At 43.6% G+C, this 3,396-nt stretch overlaps 1 protein-coding gene across 3 annotated transcripts in view; it reads left to right on the top strand.

Annotated features, from left to right (window-relative positions):
* Positions 1-922: 922 nt before the first annotated feature.
* SKA1 (spindle and kinetochore associated complex subunit 1) overlaps positions 923-3,396 on the top strand; it is a 21,893-nt gene continuing 19,419 nt past the window's right edge. Inside the window, exons 1-2 of one of the 3 annotated variants that reach the window (XM_085322175.1) lie at positions 923-1,080; positions 2,116-2,217. In XM_085322175.1, the coding sequence (XP_085178301.1) occupies positions 2,130-2,217 (88 nt within the window). In that variant the 5' untranslated portion in view covers positions 923-1,080; positions 2,116-2,129. Of the gene's footprint in view, positions 1,150-2,115; positions 2,234-3,396 lie in introns of those variants that run through there. The other 2 variants (XM_085322176.1, XM_085322177.1) reach the window with 2 other exon arrangements.

The following is a 3,396-nucleotide window of genomic DNA, read 5'->3' as shown; positions in this document are numbered from 1 at the left end:
ATCCCAGTTCTCATGCAGAACGCCAAGATGTGGTGGCCGAAAGGGGAAGAGCAGCTTGGTTAGAAGCTCTCTGTCCTCTGTGTGCAAGGACATAGTCCAATCCTGAGAAGCTCTGGGGAAATAACCAGCAACATGAATGTTTTTGTTGTGTGTGGCTCAGTCTAAGAAACAAACGCTGAACGGAGATAATGACAGAATATTTGGGCCAACCTGCAAGAGAAGGTAAGAAATTGTGGAGGGGCTGTGGGAGAGGACAGATCATGGATTGCAGCCAAGCTCGGGGGAGGGACGGGGTACAGATGGGTGCYAAGTGCCACCTGGTGCTACTGCGGGAGGCAGTCAGGGTCTCGGATGTCCTGATGCCAAAGACCAGGGAGAAAGAAAGAAAAAAAAAAAACAYGTGAGAAGCAGGCAGGAAACAGGGCTAGGACAGCCTGTATTTATGGCATCATTTATCCCTCAGGCATCATCAGGTGGTCTGGGAAATACTGCACATGAATCTGCTCCCACATATGCATTATTCTCTGTGTTACTGCTCCTGAAAATAATCAACAGGGAGGAAAAAAAAAGAAAACAGAAGGTTTATGGTCAGATTTTAATGTAACTCTTCTTCAGTAGCAAATGCAAACCACCCTAGCAGCCCTGCACCAGAGAGCCGGCAGCGCTAAAAACCTTTAGTTCTTAAAGGTYATGTGGATTCACCGCGCCCACCTGGCGGCATGGAAAGGGTCGGCYGAGGAAAGGTGAGCGTGAACGGCAGACGGGAGCCTCCACGCCCGCTGCCGGCTAACCGCCTCTGCAAAGCAAGCGGCGCCGCCGCGCTCCCCTCAGCGCTTCCCGCCCACTGCACGCAACGGCTGCGCCGGGGCCTTCTGCGCATGCGCCGCGGCCTTCTGCGCATGCGCCGCGCCGCTGGGGCGTTAACGGCCGGCGCGTTTGAACCAGGCGGCGGTTGAGGGTGGCGGCAGCTGGAGCTCTCTGGCCGCGGTTTCGGCGTCTCGTTCAGGCCGGTGGGGAGCAGGTTTCCTTCGCCGCCTCTTCTTTCCCCCTCCACCGAAGGGGGCTCTGGTCGCCGCTGTGGTGAGACAGCGGGGCAGGGGCAGGGAGGTTGTGAGCCCTCTTCGATAGAGCCGTTATCCCTCTCCMCTTGTAAGAGCTAACTTTTTTTTATKATTTYTTATTTTATTAAGTTATGAATACTCTAAACACGGAAGTACTTGCACTGTATTAGAATCTAAGCCCAAACAGATATCAGATTTATTAGATAAATTTAGTAGGCAAAAAACACTGGTCTGCACTACCTTTCTGTAAGTAAGTGGGATATCGGCAGCAAGATGTCAGAAATGCACAGGTGTCACGTGAGAATAAGATAATAAGCAGATAACTAATTTAGCAAGCTTRTGCTAGTTCAGAGTATTTAAAAACTAAAAGCAAAACAAAAGCTTTATTTTCAGATATTCTTTCCCCGCTAGAGGGAGCTTGTGCAAGTTCTGTGAATTTAAGAATTGTTAGAAGATTAGCTCCTTTAAACTGAGGCTTATTGTAGCATGTTTGGGGAGGATACATTTCAACAACTTTGTTTTTCTCAGTTATTTTCTAACAGCTTAAATACACTCATACAGGACTAATCAGCATACAGTGATACTTCTTGTGCTCCCAGCTTCCATAAGGTGTTAGCATGGAAGTAGTTCCTTTAGTTCCTTGTCTTTAAAAATTATTTAAATATCGATCATCTGGTGCAATCTCTCAGAGAGCCTTATAGCAATAGTTTATATAAATCATACTTCTTTACTACAGTAAATCTCTAACTTATACAGAGGTAAACCCCTTGATGCAGGCACAACCATGTTCATGGGGGTTCATTATATTGATATTGGACTCCATTTATTTACTGAATTTGGGCATATCACTTACATAGTCTAGCGTCAGTTGCTTTATCTTTCCTGTCCTATTTGCAGTTTGGTAAAGTAAATAGTAGTTACTATATTTATGGTTTCAACTAAGTTTCTCTTTGCTTCTTTGACAGATCAGGATCCACTTTAAAATTCTGCTTAAATGCTTAATGTTTGATGTGTAGGTCTTTAAAATTACTGCCTTTTTTTTTTTTTTTTGTAGGACAGTAGAGGAATATGGCTTCTTTAGATCTGGAAGATTTATGCTTGCACATCAACATGAAGATTTCAACTATCAAAAAGACTCTCCAGTTAAGAAACATAGGTAACAGAAATTAAGAGTAGGTTTTGAGTTGGATTTAGTGTGTTCTTATATAKAGAGAAATATGCCTGAAAAGGTCAAGGGGTTTTCCAGGCGGGGCTGGAGATCTAAATGCCTGCCTTGAGGAGCTATTAGTAGTAGTGCAGAACTGTGGAATGTTTTTTGGCAGTAGTAATCATTATTGTTCTTACCTTGGCTGTGTGGGTTTTTTTTCTCCCAAAAAACAATTGTGTAATTTTGAGAATACTACTCCTTAGTTTAGTGTTAATGGAAAGTGTCAGTCTTCCCTACACATCCTTGCAGGAAATGGGGATGCTCTGATTAGGCAAGGAATGAAAATGATAGGTAATTCTACTAAACTATTAGGAGTGAGCAAGGGTGGCAAAATGAGAGCATYGTCAGGGAACTAGAGGCAGGTGTGCAGCAGAGGACATGGACTAAGTGAGAAGATACTCCTCTGAGAAACTTAGAGACAGGTGGTTAATATACTGTATACTCTGTATACTTCGTGGGAAAAGTTCCAGGTGAGAGAAGAAAAATATCTTAATGAGTACATTAAACCTAATTACCAAAATATGCAAAGGAACTGATGGAAGCTTATACAGGCACCTCTTCTAATGTTCCAGGAGTGGCTAGYTGTGATGTAAACACACTGTTTGTGGGTAACAAATTTAACTGATGTACTGCAATTAATATTAATATTTTAGGCTCATCTTTTAACATTTCTTAGGCACAAATAGATGTTACATAGCATCATAGAAATATTAGTTGAAAGTGACATCTGGTCTAACTCCTTGCTTGAAGATGACCCTCCTTGAAGAGGACGACAGTACCTTTCTAGCTCTGCTGAGCGGAGGGTGGTGATGATGGAGAACAGGGTGCACCAGGTCTAGCAGCTGTGGGAGCCAGGTTTCATTTAAGCTGTGGTGGTTGYAGAAACAGCCTAGTGCTTTTCAGCATCATAGCAGAGAGGAGCCTTTACTGCTGCAGCAGCTCTGAAGTCTTATTTGGCAGTATGCAGCAGGCAGTTGACAGACCAGAAAATATTTCTGCTTCTCCTGCGAAGATATGGTGGTTGGAGAAGATGATAAATTTTTGTGGGCAATCAGTATTTGTGGGAGGGGAGAGAAATGTGGTTTTGTTTTTGCAGTGATGGTGGTTTGTCTTTTTTTTTTTTTTTTT

Source organism: Rhea americana, unplaced genomic scaffold (genome assembly GCF_003343005.1).
Source record: "Rhea americana isolate MKP2758 unplaced genomic scaffold, rheAme1 scaffold_75, whole genome shotgun sequence".
NCBI classification, from domain to species: Eukaryota; Metazoa; Chordata; class Aves; order Rheiformes; family Rheidae; genus Rhea; species Rhea americana.
Note: the sequence above shows the minus strand (reverse complement) of the source record. Positions and strands in the feature narration are given on the sequence as shown.